Source organism: Parambassis ranga, chromosome 10 (assembly GCF_900634625.1).
Source record: "Parambassis ranga chromosome 10, fParRan2.1, whole genome shotgun sequence".
Classification (NCBI taxonomy): Eukaryota; Metazoa; Chordata; class Actinopteri; family Ambassidae; genus Parambassis; species Parambassis ranga.
In genome coordinates this window covers 11,740,839-11,760,182 of record NC_041031.1, presented here as the reverse complement: position 1 = coordinate 11,760,182, position 19,344 = coordinate 11,740,839, and the positions used below count along the sequence as shown (strand labels likewise).

Sequence of the window (19,344 nt, the reverse complement as noted above, 5' to 3'; positions counted from 1 at the left end):
TGTGTACACATATGTGTGTAACCAGTGTATGCATAGTTTATTTGTAATATGCATATTTTGTGCAGTTCGTAAATTCTATGGCAGAGCGAAATCCAAGCAGGTTCATGCCAATGGAGAGCCCAGCGTTTGTGAATATGTGTGTGAGTGTGTTTGTGTGTATGTATATGGTGGCTGAGAGTATAAGTGAGATTTCCAACCTCAGTCCCCATCAGTCTCTCTGCACATTCTGTGCCTTGTTTCTATTGGAGCAGACAGTGCTGCGGTGAGAAAAACAACAGGAATTTCATCTGTCATTGATTAAGCCCATTAACGGTGGTGTCTGATGTCTTTTATACTCATTCCACACACACCGACATGCAGCTGCACTCACAAATACACAAAGCTACACACACACACATACACCCTAACTCCCCCACACTGCACCGCTACCAAGACTACCATACAGTAACGGACACAACATGGAATATCATCAAGATCCACACTATTCCTGTGTGTGTGTGTGTGTGTGTGTGCATGTGTGTGTGTTTGTGTTGGGTGTGAATGGATTTTCACACGCTAAGTCATGCAAGCCGGAAAATACTGATCATAAACTTCCAACCAGCATGAAAAACCGACAACCCCACAGAGAGCCAACGCACACACACACTCACACACACACTATGCTACTAGACGCTACTGACTCAATTTACAAACATGTAGGAAGACATACACACACATTGTACTCTTATGAACAAACCATGCTTTCAAACACAGACAGCCACTGAAAACACTCTGAGCTACTGAGCACACTGCGCAACCAGACACTCCAAACTCACTAAACAAACGTCTGATGTTGTCACTCTGGTATTTACCACTCCACCACTGTCATTTTATAAGCAAGTCTCACTGCTTTGAGTGTGCGAGTATTGTGATTTTAGCTGCACATTGAAAGTACAGCTCACATTATGTGACAGTTATTGGTTGAGGACAGAGCTGCGTCTTCATTTCACCGCAGAATAAACACAAAGCTGAAAAAACGTCATGTAGTAATTATCTGTCTAAACACCTGGATTGTGATGTGAACACCAAACACAGTGTCGTTAAATGCTGTCCACCACTCTCAGAGCATTTAACTTTTGAAACTGGGGTATTATTTATGTGTATGTTGTTTCTTGTGGACAGTGATGGGTAATGTTATTTTTAAAGGTTACATATTACATTACAAAAAACATATATGTAACTTGAGATGAGTTTATGTCATGGTGAAGTTTGACCTGTAGGTTAAAAACCTTATCATGCTATTGTTGTGTTCTATGCAACAGTTATTTGAAATTTTGTCATAATTAGCTGAGTAATTGGGGTCTGCAAGAAACCTTAAACAACCGTAAACCATTCACCTTATCGCTTTAATCTGTTTTTGCACCATAGTTGTAAAGATTTCCTCAGTGCTCTTCTAAAATGTTGCATTCCCAGGGATAGAATGGATGAATAACTCAAACATTATGTCTCCAGTCATAGTCATCAGTGATGCAAAGGCATAAAAAAGCCTTAGTATGAGGTTAAGGCGAGACTCCAAAGCTAATGCATTGCCCCTTAGCAAAGATTGTTCCAGTCTCTGAACTCTACTGGTGGGATGAATACCACTACTCATTTGGGGTTTTTGATGATGGTGGTGCAAAGTACACCAAAACCTCTCACAGGTGCTCAATTGGTTTGAGATCTGGTAACTATAAAGGGCACAATTTCCATAGTCATTAAACTGTTCTGTGAACCTTTGGGGGGCTTTGTGGAAGCATCTGTATTTGTTATGTCTCTGTAGCATTTGTGGGAAGTGTGGGAATATTTTTTGGCTTTGCTTAATACAAAGGAAATTAGATGAGGATAATTAGTTGTGTTCAATGTCAGTCTCCCTCTGTTCTTTTCCATTTACAGTCTTTTATCCAATATGTAGCTGTTTTGGTATTTATAGTCTTTGAAGTTTCCTTTCACTCCGGTCAGTGCAATTCTCACCAGATCATTAGGGTCCAAAATAGTTCCTTTACAATAAAAATGATTTTCCTTCAACCAAGCTGAATACAGGCTCTTGAGCTGAGAAGAATAATTTAACCAAATGCTTGTCCTAGCAGCTGTCACTACTTGATTCCTTCATTCTTTTTTATTGCAGATACAAAAGGGAGTGAGGACTTGATATAAAAATAGAACTTTCAAAAGTCATTATTATATTGTGACTGCATGGACCAAAATGTTTTCAATTCCATATAGTATACTGCCTTTCAACTGCTCTAATGGAATAGAATAGAGCTTAACACAAGGCATTGAGCAGAATAGCACAAACAGGAAAGTGAAGCCAACAGCAAAGACCTTAGGGAACAGTGCAGTGATGAGGGACATCTACCAGAGACATCTACCCAGTCATGTTTGTGCAAGGCAACCCATGCACACTGGTGCAAGTGGGCCATGAAGCACACACATGACTATGCACATTGATATTAGAGGCCAGAAAAGGGTGCACACACCTGAAGCACATCCTTGTTTCAGCGAACACATGCTAGTTGTCAGGAATCCTTCCTGTAATCCCTTTCTTCTGTGCTTCTTTCCTACATCTCTGTCCTTGTTCTTCCTCTATTAAATTCCACATTTCCATCTCAGGAGACAGCACCACTGCCCTGTCACTCTCCAGAAGTCCACAGCTCTGTCCAACCCACCAGTCTCCCTCCAGAATCCTGTCATGTGCTATAATTTAGCTCTCTCCAGAACACTTTACGTTCCCTCTGACTGTCACTTCCCATACATCACTGTCATTCAGCTCAGTTGTCGGGGGTCTAGGAAAAAAGGCTGTGTGGGTGACTGAGTGAAGGTGTCCACAGAATCCTGTCTGAGTCTTTCTTGGTTGTTTCCTCTCATTCTAACATGTGCACACAAGCACGCAGATCAAACCTGAGTCTGAATGACAAAGGGCAAAGGGGAAAGACAGGTGGGTTTACTCGGAGTGAGAGGTTGAGGAGAGAAAAGGAGAAAGTGACAGAAGCCAACAGAGAGAGTGCGAGTGAGGGGGAAAGAGCGTGAGAGAAAGAGGAAAAATGAGGAGAAAACAGAGAATAAAACAACAGCCAAAGTGGGAGAGAAAAGGAGAGGGAGAAATCCTCCGGAGTGCTTTTTTGCTCCAACGGGACAAAAGGTTACAGCATGACGGGGGTAGGTGTCAGGTGATGTGTGACAAGTCCAAATTAAAGATGACATAATGGCGGGGGCCCGGATGGGGCCTAAACTGGGGCCTGACTAAGAATAAGGGTGGGGGCAGACCGTGGCAACCAAGTCGAGCTGGGCCATGTTGGGCTGGGCTAGGCTAGGACTGGGCAGCAGGGGGCTACCCTGCAGGCTTCTCCATATGGAACGTGTTAGCCTAGCAATTGTTAATGAAATGCAGGCTGACGTCAAGCAGACACCCACCCATTGTTTTTCTGCTTAATTTGTTATAATATTTGTCTTACAAATGAGGATTTTGCCAGGACAGAGGAAGAATAAGAGGCTGCAGACACAAATGAAAAGAAGGTCAGCAATGGCATTTTACTATTTACAGTAGAGGCAAGGAAAGGCTAGGAGTCTTAGCATGGATGCTAACACAAGATGGGCCAGGACCTCAGCTGTCTAAGTGGGAGGTATAGTGACCGGAGGACAGGCATGGGTGGGTACACTGGAAAAGGGAGGTACTGCCGTGAGAGTATGTGTTAATTGCACATGGAAGTTTTTAGCATAAACAAACATTTCTGCATTACAACAATTTGTTTTAGGAATGCATCATTCATGCCTACTCCTGCAGCTGCCTGCCCAATTTATGCATGCTCATTTACACTCCCACAGTAAGCTTTATAATTTGCTCTCTCTCTCTCTCTCTCTTCTCTGTCTCACTCACTCTTTCTCTTCTTCTCGCCCATTCACTCAGTTTCCAACATACAGACAAGTCTTCCTAAAATAGGCTCAGTGGAGCGAGTTTAAAAATGCTTTTGTTATTCCAAATGGAGTTGTGCTGTAATTGACCACCACCTGGGTATCTGGCAGAAGTCACAGTTAGCCAGAGAGAAGGGGATGCAGAGAGAATGAGAAGAGAGCTGTGGATGGAAAGAATGAAAGAAATGGCAAAACAAAGGGGAACAAATGGACACAAGCGAAAGACGAATAAAAGAAGGTAGATTGATATTATATAGAAAGAAAAGGGGGTAATGATGGAAAGTGTGTGCTATGTCCCTCTCCCTCTTTCTTGCCTTCCCTCTGTCAATTCGGAGGTGCTTTATTGGCATGAGTAATGATGGGAGGTGTTGCCAGGGTAATTACATAGCACATTAAAGGGTTTCATAAACATTACAGTTCCTCCTCTGCCCGGTGGCAAGGCTAAAGGGCCAGGGAGAGAGAAAAAAAACAGAATGGGAGAAATGGACACAGTGAAAATGAGCAGAAAGGAGAGCAAAGAGGAGGAAGGAAGAGTAAAGGTTACTTACTTGCTGGAGAGCAGGGAGAGGAAGAGTAAAGGGAGAAGAAGGGAATGTGGAAGGGATGAACAAAAAAGATGACAGGAGTGAAGGTTACCATGCTCATGGATTCCATCGCCGAGCGCCTGAACATGAAACAGGAAGAAAAAAAAACAACATGCCAGATCAGCGTCCAATACAAACCACAGCTGCAATTCACATCACAGTGCATGGAGAGCACAGGATAATTCTCTGTCTCATACACAACTTTGTGCATACGATTGTTGACACAATCTTTGCATATGACCAGCAGCCATTCACACTATAGCCACAAATACCACACACTCAACTGTGCACACTGTCTGTCACTGAGGGTCATGACACACTCACTCAACCAAACACACACAACCACAAGGACCATAATTAAACAAACATTCACCCAGTCGCTGAGCAGTGCATATTTATGTACAACCTCATTGGTCAAAAGCAATTAACTTGTACATCCTCACAGATCACACACAAAACAGCCCCTGCCAATCAGCATGCAATCCTGTTCTCTCCATCATGCTGGGATATTTAAGTGTTTATGCTGTAGTGCCGTAGTATCTGTCTTAGGTTTTGTACATCTAAATGTCAAATTAAATGTTCTGTGTGTCCCTGTTGTTGATGAAATGTATTCCCGTTTCTGGTTTGATTTTACTGGGATCGTCAGAAGTTCTTGAATAGTTGGCTCATGCCATAAGGTTCTGTCATGAGTTCCTGATGATATTGATATAAGGTCCAGGTGCACAAAGATGATGTCCTCCAATTTTGATGTCTTTATGTTTTTTTTTACATACCACTTCATCACAATGCAAAATGTCCAATAAGCAAATGGTCTTGCCAGATGGCACAGAGGCAAAGATGAGACAGCCTCGCTGCTGGATTGCATGTGTTTTTGGATATAAGGGCAGTATCATGCTCTTGGTTAATCTGAAAAGCACAGATGGTTTGTATTACTATGTATTTTGGCAAACCTCATACACAACAAGGACAATAAACTCCTGAAGCCACTGAAAATGGTATGTTTTTAAAACTGCACATTGCATCCTGCTGGGAATACAGGTGTAGCCTGAGGACGATAAATGGGCATGATTCACTCTGCAAAACCAGAATTTGGCCTTAGAGTGACAAGCTAGATTGCATGAATAATTACCCTGACAGAAGTCCAAAGCAGCATCAAACCTTCCAACTTGAAAGTGTCAAAGTAAAGTTATTCCAGTGCCTCAGCTGGGCTATGTATAGAGACAACAGCTGCAATGGATTCCGGGATGGAGCAGAGTAAACGTTCATATTCACTGGATTAATCTTGCTAAGCGAGAGAAGGGAGCAGGCTGTGCACCACCAACATCGCAGCTAATAAAAACAATATTTTGCTTTTCTCTTCATCTCAACCACTGCTCACTATCGCTCTCTGCTAATTAATTCCTGCTCTTACTTAGTTGCAGCTGTCGATTCTCTCATCTTGCAGACGCGGACAAGTGGCGAACAGGTTCTCATTTCAAAGCCAGGCACACTGTACACATTCCTTGACTTCACATGGGCCCCCCTGTCATCAAAGACCCTTTATTAAGTGTCTCATACATTTACACATTGGGTAACAGTTTAAACTTGGCCCATGATTAACAGAGTAGGGATATCTATCCCAGAAACCAATGTTAGGCTGACATCTCAACATCTGATGTGAAGTTTAGGGCCCATGTCTGCAGGTATTAATCAAAGCCACAAGCCTCTCTCTTGCTTAAGAGATCCCACATACACACACAGGCTGCTTCCCTCCTTCCACCCAAACATATACAGTCCATACCTTATAGACAAAGCTAATTGGACACAATCCCCTGCACTTGACACATCTGAAAACTTCAAATTCACACAGTGTGTCATCAGGATGATGGATTACATTTATACTGTTCAAAGTTTTCAAAGTGTCTAACACTTCAGAATTCACAGCAGGGGGATGATATTGTCTGCCAACCAAGCCATCTAAACTTGACTCCTCACCCACACCGCTGCACATGCAGGCACAACTGCTGTAGTGAGTCAACAACTAGCCCGTGGTTGAGAACACTCTGAGCTCTGCATAGAGTCTTGCATGATGACCTTGGGGTCAAGCCAGAATGCCCTCATATAATGAGAGTGCTGTTTGGGGATTTGTTGGACTGTGACAGAGAAAGGGCCAGCACACGCAATGCACCCTGGGTCTTTGTCTGGGTGCTGACGGTATTGACGAGTGCTGATCGATGTTAATTGCTAGACAGAATGGCCATATTGACCAGGCTCCCTGCACGAAGAAGCCTGCAGGCCCGGTCAAATGAGAGAGAGGGAAATACAAGTGAAAGAGCTGGACCCAGACCTGCAGCAGCTACGGGGCTCCAGACACACACAAACATACACACACGGGTCTCATTCACTTTAATGAGTCGAGAGAGGAGCACAAAGGCATAACGTCCATCAATGCCAAGTCTATTCAACGCAACAGAGGCTATATGCAACAAAATATCTGGTGTCCTGGTGTGTGCCGCTCACGTTGTGTTTGTGCACATATGAGAACATGCACATGTGTGTGTATGAATGATATGTTTTAAAGTGGCCTTAAAGTAAGAAGGATTTGAATTCAGGGAAATAAGAAGGGGACATCTATGTATGTGAGGATGTGTGTGCATACAAGTTTGTGTGTGTGTCTTAGCTAAAGATCAATAGGCAAGAGCTGCAGAGGCAAAGACATGGGCAATCAATATGCTGGCCGCAAACAGAGGGAGGGACAGAGCAAGCAGATAAAAAACAGCCAGAGAGATTAAAAAGACAGATAGGAAAGAAAATGAATGTAAGAAAAGGCCGACAGAAGGAGAGTGAGGGAAAGAAAAGACGTCTGGCTGGTTTTTCTTAACTTTTTTTCGAAGTTTTGTCCCATGTTATCTTTCTGCACCAAAAAATATAGCAGTGTTTTCATTGATGCTTTTTTTTTTTTTTTTTTCTTACACTGTCACCTCAACGTCCCTTAACTGAAATTATAATGCTGTGCCAGATGTATTAGGTGTTGTTTCCCAAAAGAATGTTTTGGCAACATAAATTTACAATAGAAGTAAAATCATCTCAACATCAAGGTCTATTATGAAAATCTATTATGTGTAAAACTCTAATGCTACTGTTACATTTAAAGAGAGCCAGGCTCTTCTGCCTGCTTTTTCTGTGTGATAGAATCCCTTTCCTGAACCCTTCCATCTGGGCTTAAGAGTACCAGACAGGCCCATACCTCATCACCAGAATGTGGTTCAAATCCCTCTCCACAACATTTACACTCGTGTCCCTTGCAGCATTGTGGTGAGCAGTGAAAAAGCACCCAGACACAGGTGCAAAGATGGAGAGAGCCAGTAGTAGGAAAGAAGGCCAGAGGCTTGTCTATAGAGCATGACTGGAAAGGCATTCAACCACATTGCCCCTACCCAACCCAGCTCAACTCTGTCCAGTTGCAGAAGTGTGTGTGTGCATGTGTGTGTGATTTGAAAGTACAATGTTGAAAAGAATAAGCCTACACTTAGAGCCAAGATAACTGTCCCTGATGTATGAGGCCAACACCCTCCCACCTCTATTACACACATACGGACAAATTTACTCTATTCTGTGTGTGTGTATATGTGTGTGTGTGTGTGTGAATGAAAGGTATGGCAGGAGTGTTGTGTTGGCTTGGCTGACCGTCTGCGGTTGTGCAGCGGTGAGAGGGAGTTTTGGGAGCGCAGAGCGGGCGTTGCTGCCGAAATCCCTGAGAAATGTTCGTTTTGGATCCGTATCCGTGCTTACATACCGCCCTCCCGACTGTCTCTCATTCTGCGTTTCATTTTTCCCTCTTAAGGTTTAACTTAAAAGTTATGAAATGCGGAGTCAAAATACATCACTTGAAAGCGCTGCGACTCTGAAGGGCGTGTGTGTGTGAGAGAAAGAGTGAGTGTGCGTGCTCGTGCGTGCGTGCGTGCAAGAGAAAGAGGGAGCGTTGGCCTCCACCTTCCACCCTCCATCCTTAATCCGGGGCCACTGAGGCTGCAGTGTAAGGTTATCTTAAGGAAAGATAATGGAGGGATGGAAGCCAGCTTGGTTCTTAAGACAGATGTTCACCTGACCGAAGCAGGTGTGTGCGTTTAAGTTCCCATTTGTTCTGAAATGCACTTTTGAATCTTTTTAAAGTGAGTTACCTCTGGTACAATGACATCATTCTAATGGTTTCCAATGTGTTTTGCTTGTTTATTAGCTGGAACATGGCTGAGTAGGGTTCAAAAGAACAGTCTCCGCCTGATTATAGGAAATAATTGAAACGAGTCGGTTTAAGTTTAAACAAGTGAAATTATCTCACTTCATTACTGAATGTTTTCAAATAGAACGGAACACTTAAGATTTGTATTTTTGCAGTGTAAGTTTGGTCGACATCCCATAGCGACCAACTACTTCCATTTTGATCCAATGTGTGTGTGTGTGTGTGTGTGTGTGTGTGCGCGCGCGCGCGCGCGCGTGTGTGAGGGAGAGATAGAGAGAGAGGTGGGAGGGAGTGAGGAGTGGAGGGTGGGAGGGAGGATTGATCCGCGTCTGTTAAAATCTTGTTCTGGTTTTTCTTGGAGTGAGGTCTGTGCCTGCCGACGCGCCTCTCCTGTGCAGCCCCCCTCAAAAGTGCTTTTTTTAATGAAAAGAAACCTTGGAATTTTTGAAAAGGAGAAGGATCTGCATAATACCAGTGAAGTGGATAAAAGCGCACGGCTGGGTTCTTTTGCGTTCTCTCTTGCGTTTTCTCCTCTGGTGCCTGAATGAAAGTAAAAGGCAGACATATGGGGGAGAGGAACGGAGCAGGTCCTGGTCAGGGAGTCGATCTGTCAGTGTGATTTTGAGTAAACACGTTTTCAGTGCGCTTACTTTAACTTTTATTTCTTCAGAAACTGGCGAGCTCGACTCCACTCTTCTTGCACCGGAGTTGGTTTTTTTCTCGGAACGAGGAGACTTTGTGTTTTCCCCCTTCAGAGAAACTGCTTAAACTTTCTACGTTTAAAAAAATAAATAAAAAGATCGGATTGCATTTTCCCCCTTCAAACATTTTGGAGGTGATGTCATCGTGCTGTGTTTTGGCAGGTATTGTGTCGAGAGGGCGCAGGGAGGACTATTGCAGCCAGGCGGTAACCAGCGGCTGAGGAGTGCGGGGAAGTCCGGAAAATCAGGTGCAAAGTGCGGCTGTCATTTCCTCGCTCTGTCGCGGGTGGCTGAGTCCGCCACCCAGTCACAGCTGTTCCCATCCTCTTCAGCCACCCCTCCCTCTCTCGTCTTTCGTTCCCCTTTATTATCCCCTCCCATTCTCATTCAGGACTTTCCATATACCCCTCTGAGCTGGACCGCTCCGGGACCTTATCGCCCTCTCTGTCGAACACTGTTGGTCGGTGTCACTTGAGCCACAGACCCGTTGAGCCAGCGTGGGGGCGCAGAGATGACCGAGGCCACCTTGCATTACCCTGCGCCTGCAGAACCCCCTTCTCTAGGACGCCTTTTGCTCCAGCAGCCAGCCCAGGTAGCCCACCTTCAACAGCTTCTGACCTTTCTCTGCTGGGACTAAACCTCCCTCCTGCGCCTGTCCGTGGCGGGACAAACACTCTTTTATCACTCCAGCTATTCAGTACATTTTGGAGACCAGAAGCTTGTTGTTGCGCTGAAACGTTACGCATTGGATTACGCAGAAGCTTACGCTCGCGCCACATCTGTTCACGGGTCCAGGCATCACCCTGAGGGTCAACAAGGTCGACTGGAATTGGCACCGGGACGCGCGAACGCGCTTTCACCTGTTCCTCTCCTTGCCGAGTACGCGCAGCGTCAGCGTTTAAAGTCCTAACCCTTTGCTCCCCCGCCCATCCGTCCCTCGACCGGTCTGGATAGCTGTAAGAGGTTGCCCGGCGGTCACAGTGGCACAGTTACCCGGGCTTCACAACCCACCTTGCCCGTGCCTATACATTTACCTACGCCACGGGAACCAGGGCACACCGCTGCCGATGCCAACAGGAGTGTCCGCTGACTCTTTGACTCTACAGAACATCCACCGGATTCAAACCACACAGAGAGGGGGACTCTCCGGACTGTCGGACTGGCTTACACCGAGCGAGGAGACTGTCTCTGGGCCAAGTTCCATAGTGGAGGGGGGAAGCAATGTGGTCCCTTCTTTCCACGCTGACCGTCTTGTAAGTCATTTGAATCACCTCTCATACAAAAATATTTCTATTCTCGCATCCTGTCTTTCCTTTCAGTTCTGGATAGCGTTAGTTACAGATGATGAAGATGGAGTGGAGGGTTGCAGTGTCTAGCGATTACATCACTCCCCATCAGTCCCCATAGAAAACATGCCATGGAAGGCCCTGTTTTGATTGGCTGACAGTTTAGGGTCACTGGGTCAGAGTCAGGGCCGTGTTACTCATAAAACCTGCCATAAACATCTCCATCACCATCTGCACTTATTTCAGGGATGGTCGGCCTTGCTTAGAAAAGACCATTTTCCCATTGCCAAGAAAATGTTTTTTTCCTATTGAAAATATTTCAGAAGTTGAGTCAAATAACACGGGCTTTATCTAGTGGGATAGGAAAATGATAAAGTGCCAGCAGCAAATCTAAGGGAGGAGGATATGGACTCAGGGGGACTTGAGTTTGCCCATTTGAGGTGTGTCTTGTTAAAAGCCAGGGGATTTATTTTTCTTCCTTTGTGTCGGCTGTACTTCTCCCAGATGGCAGTCATCTCCAGATACTTCTCATTCCTCACACAACCTGGACAGGGTGTGTGCTGCTGCTGCTGCTGCTGGTGTCTCCCTGACTCTCTCTCTGTGTGCCTGTCTGTCTCCCTCACCCTCTCTCAACTTACCCACCCAACTGCCTACATCTGTCTTGCCTATACCCCCTTTTTCTTTTTCCAGAGATACTTGCTCAGATAAAAAGTATGAATTAATAACTGATGAATGATGGCGCCTCTGGCAGTATCTGAAGAGGAGCAGTCTTGCTGTTTAGTCTGCTGGATTTCATTTTGAGTCAATCTTCTCTCCATTGAGTTCTGTCTCACCTATCAGTTTTACCACAGCTACTTGTCTTCATCCACATGCTGTTTTTACCATTTTGATCATAAGTTTTCAGACAATGAGAAAAGTCAAGGGCTTTTAGCCACAACAACCCGTTACTTCTCTTCACTTAAAGCCACAGGCCTTCTGCTTTTCCAACATGCTTCATAGGCCCTATTAATGCTGATATCACTCACACGTCCAACAGCCTGACCACTATTCCTAACCAAGGCCCGCTGCAAAACATCTGAAATGCTCACACTGTGCCGAAGCCCACTGCTCCAGTCTTGGCCTACCACGTTAACCACTACTACACATGGCTGAAACCGCCGCTCTGTGCTAAGTCCCACCAGGTCGACCACTCTCACTCCACACTGGTGCCCAGTCTTTGGTGCTGAGGCCTGCTCGTTTAACCACAGCCTCCATATGGTAGATCTGCTGGGACGCAGGTTTATGATGTCAGATCGTTGCTTGCTTTGGCAGCTGGCCAAGGCGCACCGGGCTTTCCCTCTCTCCGTACCTCCTTCTGTCTCCCCAACTTTTGCTTCATGCTTTCTTATTCTATCATTTTCTCATCCCTCCCCCAGCCCCGACTGATCCTGTCTCCCTCTTTCCTCTCTCCTTCTCTTTCTCTCTGTGGCTGGCATAATATGGAGTGTCTGTGGTTTTTGTGGGAGCAGGGAATCCAGTGCTGAGGCACTTTTCCTACAGTGTCCTCGGCAGCAGTGCAGCCGTGGTGTTTTAACAGCTGAGAGTCCTCACAATGCACAGCCGCTCAGGTTTTTTCGGCTGCACAGGCAAAATGTTAGGGCCAACGTTCTACTGCATTTCCCAGGATGTCTGCATCAATTAGAACAATTTTTCTTTACATAGTTTTATTATAGCCTGTCTCACGTCAGTCTACACTGTGTCTACAGCTCTGTCTTTCATTTTGACACTTTGTCCTCCTCCTTTCTCTTAAATGTGTAACCTTTGTGTTTTTTTACCCTCACATCTGTACATCTGCCCATTCATTCTGATTTTATCGCCCACCTCTTTTATTCTGTCAGCTGTCTGTAGCTTCTATTTATTCTTACATCACCTTCTCCTGTCCTGCTTTCTCCCAAAGCCTTTGTGTACCTCTCAGTCTACCATTCTCTTCGCTTTGCTATCGCCCTCTCTCAGCAGTGCTTATGTCTTTGCTTTGGCCCAGCTGTCAGCTGCCTGCTCCTGCTGTACACACACACACATGGCTTGCACACATCTGCACATCTGTGGAGGAGTTGCCTAGCTAACCCTAAACATAAAGGAAGATGGAGGCATGTAATAATAGGAGAAAGGTGGAGTGGTCAGAGAGATGGTTGAGGGAGAGATAACTTAGATTAGGGATTGAGAACAAGGCAAAAGAGAGAGTAGAGCAGAGTGAGAAGAGGCATGCAGAAAAATAGCACAAGATGAAGTGGGGAAAGACAAAATTCAAGGAATTGCTTTTCAGCCCACACACTTGGTTCTGAACTTCATCAAGTCTTCAGCCACTAATTCAGAGCAGTTCAAGGACTGCCAAAGTTGATTTTGCGCAACACAATCACTCCCTCACTAAGGTTGTAAATAACATTTGATACATGCAAGGTCAAGGTCTAAACTTCAATTAAGCAATGTGATAAAGTGAGAAGAATGTTAATTGTAACTGTAACCAGCTGTTTCAGTCAAAATGTTGGGGAAAGTTCAGCTACATAGACAACTAATAAGAATCATGCATTGAAGTATTCTTTCCTATAGACAACACACCGTAATTCTGCAGCAGCAGCAACAATTAATTCCTCCATACATTTTCTCTCTTACACATTTTGGTGGCTCTTGTTCACACTTATTCACAGCATCTCTAGATGTAACCACAGACCTCTGTGCTCAAAAGCCACATCAGAGCAGAGTGTACACCTGTAGTCCAGCCCAGCTGTCTACATACACAGAGCGGCCAGAAAAGTCAGCCCATTCCTCGTTCAAACCAAAACATGTTCTAGTTGTCTCGGCATGTTTGCCATTTCGTTACAGTCCAGTCAGGTCATTTGCAGGCCAGATTTTGGTGAGGTTGGCAAACAGATGGGTCAGAAAGTGGGTTCAGACAGAAAGCTGGTAGCGTTACTATAATCACTGCTTTGGGTGTTGTCTGTCTGCCGACCCCTGGACATCTGCCTTTCTCTATGTAAAGCTGCTGTGCCAGCCGTACACCCAGCGGTGTGACTAATCACCCAATAAGGAAATGAGATGTTGAACAGAAATACCAGCAGAGAAGAAAGAGATGGAAATGATGGTGTCATGCCTGTCTCTTCCAACATTCACTGTTGCTTACATATTTCTAAACTCATCTGTTTCTACTTTTTCCAGATGTATCCAGATGTTGCTGGTGATGTGCAATCCATTACAGGTGAGAGTCAGTCTGTATGACACTGAGTGATTGTACACCATGAAAGACAAGTTGTATATTGGTTTTATGTGCATTTTCAAGCCTACTTGCAACACTGCCAAACTCTGGATGTGTTTGTGGGTGTTCCAGCAGGTACTTGGAGTGGATGGTGTTAACTTCAGTGTGCATGTAGAGAACCAGACACAGGTGCGAGACACCATGAGCAGGAGACACCATAGAGTCTACCAGCTCTACAGCCGCACCAGTGGCAAGCATGTTCAGGTGTTGGGACGCAGAATAAGTGCCCGAGGAGAAGATGGAGACAAATATGGTAAGACACATACACACACACACACACAATGGGAAACACTCAAATGATAAATGTACGTGTATGCACGCACAAAGATGCTTACTTGAACATACGTTTAAACCCACACCCTCTAACGGCTGCAAATACAAAGACTTAAAGGTTGACCAAGTGCATGCATGAACGAAGACAGAACACAACTGCGCAGGCACATTCACAAAAGCACACACACATGCGTCCCCAGGCTTTGGCACAGGGGCAGTGGAGCTTGTCTTGGGAGTACAAAGACCTCATCGACTGGCTGCTGACTCAATGATTCACAGGAGAGCAAAAGAAAGTGGGAGAGAGAAAGAAAGAGAGGTGTTAGAGGAAAAAAGTGTGAGTTAGAGGGAGAAGCCTGGCAGGTAAAGTGTTGGACCGAGTGTTAGAAGCTCATCTCCTTCATCGATCCCTTCATTGATTTCTCATCCTCCCTGTTGTCTCCTTTGGATTTAAAACAGCAGGCTTCCACTCCCTCCCTCACATCCATCCTCTAACACTCTCTTTGTCCATCCCCCACTTCCTCCCCCTTCTCTCGACCTTCTCCGTCTGTAATGATGGCTAACCCATTCTTAAACCTCACACAATCAATGGGAAGAAGAAAGCCAAGCCATAAAGCTAGAGTTCATATTTCTGTATGTGGTCCAGCAGTGGCTCATATAGCACATCCACTCCATTTACAAGCAGGTCAGGTCACAAACACTTCAAGCCAAAGATGGAACTACAGATGTAGAAACTGTTTTTTTGTGACACTTGGCAGATAAAAAAAAATCCACTGAAAACTGATAGACTGTGCCAACGAGAGAGAGGATAAAGCAAGTGCATGAAGGTAGAAACATGAAGTAAAAAAGCAAAAGGGAGAGGAGAGGGGGAAGAGAGACGAGGAGGGCAAGAGGGAGGGAGGTATTGATTTCTCTTGACCCCTTTGTTGACTAAGGTCATGTCAGAACTGTTTTAGGGATTTATTTTTTAACAGTCACAAGCGCTCTCCAAAATGTGTAGTTGGTAAAGCAGTATTGCCTTGCACGAGGAACACACAAACATCTGCACACACACACACACACAGCAACAGTATCACAGACACTCAACCCACTGTGCTCCATCTACTATTGGTTGTTATCTTTTTTACAAGCCCCATTTGTGGTCAGCTTCACATCCATGTGTGTGACAGGCCGTATCTGACCAACAACTGTCCAGCCAGAGACATTTACATCTGTCTGTGATTTATCAGCACATTTAATAGCAACTATGATTCCCAAAAGTGTGTTTTACTGTGAATGCCTCATCTGGTTAAAAAGCTGGTTTAAATTCAATGGTGCCTGGTTATCTGTGCATTTAGTGCGACACTACTTGGCACCAGTTCTGCCAGCTTGAATGTTGGCCTTTGCTATGATACAATGTGAAACAAAACAAGCTCTCTAAGAGTGAATCCCTTATCATTCTGTTTTAATGTTAGACATCTTAACAAGTCTGTGAAATACTTCAAACATTAACTATATACAAGTACATGCTGTATTTCTCTGCAATGCCTGTGGCTCTAATGTCTGTCTGTCCTTCTGTCTGTCCCTTCACAAGCCCAGCTTGTAGTGGAGGCCGATACCTTTGGTAGTCAGGTGAGAATCCTGGGAAAAGAAACAAATTACTACCTGTGCATGAACCGCCGTGGCAAGCTGGTAGGAAAGGTGAGACTTCACTCTTTCAGAGAAATGTTGATCACAAATATTTGATCGTACAACTTCCTGACCAGTCCCTCTTTGTGTGTGTGTTTGTGTGTGTGTTTATACATGTGGTTTCTCTGCTCTCTTAGAAGGCCAGTAATCGAAGTGCTGACTGTGTCTTTGTGGAAAAGGTTCTGGAAAACCACTACACAGCATTGATGTCAGCGCGTTACACGGGCTGGTATGTCGGCTTCACTAAAAGAGGCCGTCCTCGCCGCGGCCCCCACACACTCCCCAACCAACAAGATGTACACTTCATGAAACGCTTTCCACCTGGGGAGCAGCCTGACCTCACCACCCCCTTCCGCTTCACCACCGTCAGCAAGCGGGGCAAGAGGGTGCGCGCTACTGGGCCCCGCTAGTAGTGGCTGACGCTAGCACCCACTGTCTTGTCATTCAAAGCCTTGACCTGAGCCTGCCAATAGCTAAACCAGTCATCTCTTCTGTTGCACACGACTGAACGCCTCCCTTTGTTGGGACAAACATTGACCAGAGACTTGATGAATCATTCATGGGGTTTAGCTTTACACCTCTTAATTTGCCACTACAGCCACTAGTTATTACTAGATCATTTCTCTCAGTTTTAGCTCCTTTACTGGACCAACTAGACAATACTGGTCAGATGCTGGTAACTCTTTGGTCTGCTTCCCTTTATAGACCAGAAGTACTGACAGAGAACCTGAAGGGCAGCCAGAGTCACAGGCTCTAACTAGGCCGTTATTCCACAACCACAAAAACCACAAGGCCTTCATGTCTCCTGTTCTGGACCAGCTGGACAATGTCAAGTATGGGATTACAACTAGACCATACTGAGAGAACAAGGGTGGGAAGGACTAACTGAACAAGAGAGTGGGTGCTTAGCCTTGGGAAAAAGGGAAAGAAGGAAAGAAAAGGCAGAAAAATGTTGAAGTGGACAAAGGGATAGAGTGATCTGCACAGATCAAATGGACCAATAATGGGCTGTTGACATGTGACGCACTTATTTGTCTCACTGCTAAATTGCTGGAAATCTGTGAGACTGGTGGATGAATGACAGGATGGATGCTAAATGAGGAATACTGTACATGTGTGTTTGTATGTTAAGAATGAGTGTGTGTGTGTGTGATAGAGAGAAAGACAGTACAACAACCATGAGTGAAGCTGGACCACGAGGGACTCTGGAAAGGGACTGTGCAGTCCCTGCATGAACCTGTGACAACTCACCGCAGGGACTGAAGCTTTAGGAACTGGAATGTATAAAAACCAAGCTGCACCAAAACCAGCCAGCTAATCACAGCTAACCAAACAAACAATCAACCAAAGACAACTGGAGACCTTCTTCATGACTCCTTCCCATGCCCTGCCCCAAAGACACCACACCCTCAGTTTTCAGATGCAGAGGGTGATGAGTGCAGGGCCGAGCCCGGCGGGGAGGATGCCTTCTCTATAAGCATTGCTATAGGAACGACCCAGGGGATGATGCTCCCAAGCGATACCGTGGATACAGAGTGCTGCTACCAGAACATTCAATGGAACAAACCAAAGTCTCATGCATACACACAGGAGAAAAATATTAAAGGGAACAATTTATTGAAAGTTATATATATATTATATATATAAAAGAAGACAGAAACCCTAAATAAGCAATCTTACTATGATGGTTACTATAATTATTACGATAAAATTATTTCATTTATTTATTTCAGCTCTGTGTGCAGCAGTCTTTCTCGACTCAGTAAACCTTACACAAACATTCCCTGTGCCTCACAGCCTCTTAACTTATTCACCTGCTCTTTTCTCTCAATGAAGTTAATGTAGAGAGAAACGTAACACACCTGATATCGGAAGTACAAATCAATGCTTAACTGATTCATTTTATGCATAAAAAAGGCAGGATGTGTCATTATTTCTGGTTATTTAACACTTATGGGATTACATAACACCACACTCATCTTTAGTGCAGTTCAGTTACTTCAGTCATTAATTGATATGTGATTAAAAACATAATTCAATTCATATGAAATTACATATAAAGACTACATGCATGTTTTGTGTCATGGTTTAAAATTACATGCACACAGTTAAGAGTTTGCTGCCAAGGACCATGGATGACGGTTCTTGTTCTTCTAGTGACACACTACATGGTATAAAATACCAAAAACCACAAAAGGCAGGGTGATTACACAAGACTTAATTTGGCATGCTATTCATATACTGTGATACCAAGCTGAGATGTCAGACCCACATATTGGTTCAGTTTCTCTGAAAGCTAATGAGTACCTGCTCTTTTACTTACTAGACAAAATACTCTACATAAATAACATTTTATATAACATTCCTTGACTGATGATCTATTAGGTATAAACTTATGTAAAATCAAGCATTAGTTTATGCATAGTCCTGCCTAAATTAATTGAAAATCCAATTTAAAATGTTCTTTCAATACCACAGATGGCTGGTCTTAGCATTCAAAAACCAACTATTAATTGGCAGAATCCTTTTGTGATTAATGAATTAGTTGAATGTTTTCTCAGGAAAAAAAGGCCAAATATTACCTGGCTTTAATTACTGTGGCCTGAGTGTTGTTGTAGCATCCTGGATGTAACATCTTTTGGTTTTTGGACCCTTATGGAAAAAAAACAAAGATTCTTGAGGCAGTCCATTTGCGCAATATAGTAATATTTTCAGCCCTTTACTGTCTTGGGCTGTATTATAAAAGTTCTGAATTGAGTTTGCTGAATTTTTCATTTGCATTTTAAGCACCTAAACCTCTCACTTAGATATTTTGACACAAAATGATCTATAATTAATTCATTAGAAATTTAAGTGACATGTTAATTGCTAATAAAAATACAAACTTTGTTAAAATGAAAAATATTAGACAGTAGAATAGACTTTAAAAGGTTCTCTGGGCAAATGCCAGGTCAACAGCAGGATATCATGCAATGTCAAGAACAGTACTCCCTTCCTTCTGCCAGGTGAAGGAGTTACTGTGAGGTTATGAAATCAATTCATTGTACAAAACTGAGAGAAGTTCTTTGACCAGCATATTTCTAATAGAGACAAGGTGCAGGCACTTAAAGGCCACAGTGGGCCAGATTTTCATAGGTCTTGTCAGTGTAAGCTGAGGTAGCGCAAACAATAAATTACACAGGAAATACATATCTAAAATTTACCAGCCCCACACTGGAACCCTTTGCCTGCTGCGCATCAATTGTTGTGCAGAAACCAAAAGTCACCTTTGTGCTGTAAAGTTCTGCAGCTGATATACAGCAATATAGACCAGACCAGACAGTTTAAGTGAAACATGCAGTAGTGAGATAGAGTTTCATAGTTGCTTCTCCTCTCATCTATCCTGCTCTTATCCCCCTTC

At 44.2% G+C, this 19,344-nt stretch overlaps 1 protein-coding gene across 3 annotated transcripts; it reads left to right on the top strand.

The window, feature by feature from the left end:
• Positions 1-9,102: 9,102 nt before the first annotated feature.
• On the top strand, positions 9,103-17,752 carry fgf18a (fibroblast growth factor 18a). Of its 3 annotated transcripts, none has more exons than XM_028415943.1 (5): positions 9,103-10,684; positions 13,910-13,949; positions 14,082-14,259; positions 15,850-15,956; positions 16,082-17,752. In XM_028415943.1, exons 1-5 carry the CDS (start codon positions 10,653-10,655, stop codon positions 16,352-16,354), a joined length of 630 nt encoding a protein of 209 aa, XP_028271744.1. In that variant the 5' UTR covers positions 9,103-10,652; the 3' UTR covers positions 16,355-17,752. The 3 variants fall into 3 exon arrangements, with proteins under 3 accessions (XP_028271744.1, XP_028271743.1, XP_028271742.1); XM_028415942.1 differs by having other exon boundaries at positions 14,079-14,259; positions 16,085-17,752; XM_028415941.1 differs by having other exon boundaries at positions 14,079-14,259.
• Positions 17,753-19,344: the final 1,592 nt, after the last annotated feature.